This window comes from Olea europaea, unplaced genomic scaffold (assembly GCF_002742605.1).
Source record: "Olea europaea var. sylvestris unplaced genomic scaffold, O_europaea_v1 scaffold16261, whole genome shotgun sequence".
NCBI classification, from domain to species: domain Eukaryota; kingdom Viridiplantae; phylum Streptophyta; class Magnoliopsida; order Lamiales; family Oleaceae; genus Olea; species Olea europaea.
In genome coordinates this window covers 1-2441 of record NW_019233902.1, presented here as the reverse complement: position 1 = coordinate 2441, position 2441 = coordinate 1, and the positions used below count along the sequence as shown (strand labels likewise).

General features: G+C 38.9%; 1 protein-coding gene across 1 annotated transcript; it reads left to right on the top strand.

The window, feature by feature from the left end:
* The first annotated feature begins 6 nt into the window (after positions 1–6).
* Positions 7–2261, top strand: LOC111377221. Its single transcript, XM_023000284.1, has 3 exons — positions 7–100; positions 672–1632; positions 1748–2261. Exons 1-3 carry the CDS (start codon positions 41–43, stop codon positions 2101–2103), a joined length of 1377 nt encoding a protein of 458 aa, XP_022856052.1. The 5' UTR covers positions 7–40; the 3' UTR covers positions 2104–2261.
* The last annotated feature ends 180 nt before the right edge of the window (positions 2262–2441 follow it).

Genomic DNA, 2441 nt, shown 5'->3' with positions numbered 1-2441 from the left:
AGTTTTACCCTTGGATCTCAATGAGACATTTACCCCTACAATGGGAGAGGAATTAACTGCTCTTTCTGGAAATGAGAGTTTTCGTATTCACGACACTTTGGTACTCCAAGACTTCTTTACTGTTATCAGTTGTTCATCGTTTATGTTTTATTATTTATTACATGCAATTCTTGTAGTCCACAAAATTGTTTAACATTATATCTGATTTTGCCAACAATGCCATGAATATCAGGCCCCCTTATAAGAGCCAATCATTAGTCCTGGAACTGAAAACATGACACTATTTGCTAAATATATGTAACTATACATTAAAGCACCACTAGAATTTATCTTTTTAATGTTATTGATGATGTACGTATAAGTCACATTATATTGTCTGATAACTTAAATTTCCGTGTCAGCTTCTTGTGAAATTTTTTTAAGGAGTTGCAGTATACTGATTGAGTGCTGCATGTCTGATTATGAGTTCACTTCAACGTAAATTGAGGCTATCTCATGCTGTTGAGAATTCTTTCAATCAGTTTGTGCTTAATTTTATGAGATTAGGAACTTGTATTGACAATTTGTCGTTGCCATTTAATCTCTTCATTTTACTTTTATTTCTAATTAACCCCTTCTTTTTATTCATAATTAACTTGCTTTTTGTTATTTTATTTTTATTTTTTTGTCAGGATATTTCTGCCTCCTACATCAAGGAGAAAGGAAGAGAGAGGCAAGGACTGGGAGTTTCTGGGCCAGAAAATGACCAACAGACTTGTGAGAGGAGTGAACTTGGATTGTCGGATGATATTCCGATGGAAATAGTTGAGCTCATGGCCAAGAACCAGCATGAAAGGGCTTTTGGTAATTCAAGAAATCTCGTCCTCCATGAGGGAACCAATAGAACCTCAAGAGGGTCTCCTGCACTACATGGCAATGGACATTCAATTGTGACGAATTTTCTGCTCCCCAACACGAGGGGAAATAGTGTGAATCCAGAATGTGGCAACATAAAAGCTGACCAGGGCAATCATAACCGTTTTGGTTGGTTGAGTAGAAATCAGTCCGACATGGGGAAATTGGAAGAGAGTTCACTCTTCAATTCCTTTTTGCAGAATCAACAAAGCAACACACCATTTTCCACTACTGGTTCAAACATAACCGGACTGAGACTCAGGAAAGGAGCAGAACCACTGTGGTCTTCTAGCAAAGATAACATGCCTTTTCGTCTTGATATTCCCAAGAACTGTTTGACTCAGTCTAATCATGAAAGGTCACATTCATTCGTCGACTCGCAGCATAAAGGAAAGACCATCAGTGACATAAAGGGTCATGAGGCAAAACTGCCAGTGCATGATATGTCATTACTCAAACAAGGGAGAATTGTACAGAGCCCAAAATCCATGGGCTCATTAGATTCTTACTCCAATGGTACTATTCCAGCAACGGAGTTGCTATCTTTGATGAATCAAGGTGTGATATCGAGGAGTTCTTTCAATATTGGCATGGAAAGTTTCCGTTATAAAGACTTTTCTCCCTGCACTCACCATCCAAGTTTGAATGGGGATGAGAAAAGGAATGCCCTGAGTAGATCTTTCTTTCCTCAGCATCACCATTTAAAGGAATTCCCAGTGTTACCGTCCGGCATTTATGGTACTATTGAAAGCTTTAAGAAACCCTCATCTTACCTCAAGTGTTTTCATGCCAAAGTCTTCATTTGAATTCTCTCCACTGCAGATCCATTTCCCATTTTTTCTTGGTTTTACAGGTCCCGTATCTTCGCGAGAGGGCTTAGGTGTTGGTCCATCAAGCTTTAAGATTCTCCCTCGACAATCTCATAGAGACGTCGTTCCATCACTGTCCATTGACTTGGAGGAATCCACCAATCCTGGAACTCCCCAGCCACTGAGAATTAGGACGGAAGAACATGTTTGCACACTCAACCAGAACCCTGCTGACTTCAGCATTCCTGATGCACGAAACCAGTACACCATCTGTGCAAAGGATTTGAAATTGAAAAAGAGGAATGCATCGAAAGAAAGATCTTCCTCCGGTAACAGGGAAGGACGCAAGAGACAGAGGGTCACAAAGAATGGTTTGAGGAAAGAGTCTGCTAGAAAGTAGTGCATCTCCCTTATTTCGAGATGCTTCAGTTAAGATCTGGTTTAAATTATGTCTTTCTGGTTTACCATGGATTACATGTCTTGTTTTTGGTCGCTATACATTTAAGGATTACGTTAATTATCTGAATAAGTCAGTTTTGCAACTTTTGGATGTTTAAACAGGAAATGTCTGTTATAAATTCTTCATACAAATAAGTTGAATGATTGAGAAAATAATGTGCTGATTGTGTGCAGAAACTGTGCTTGAATGGTCAAATAATGTGCTGATTGTGTGCAGAACCTGTGCTTGAATGGTCATCTTGCTTATCTTCAAAATTGTGAGTTTACTTGTCAGAAAAA

Coding starts and splice junctions, on each gene's coding strand:
- LOC111377221 (XM_023000284.1), top strand. CDS start 41: ATGGGAGAGGAATTAACTGCTCTTTCTGGAAATGAGAGTTTTCGTATT. Junction 101..671: donor TTCGTATTCACGACACTTTG/GTACTCCAAGAC, acceptor TTTTTTTGTCAG/GATATTTCTGCCTCCTACAT. Junction 1,633..1,747: donor GTTACCGTCCGGCATTTATG/GTACTATTGAAA, acceptor TTGGTTTTACAG/GTCCCGTATCTTCGCGAGAG.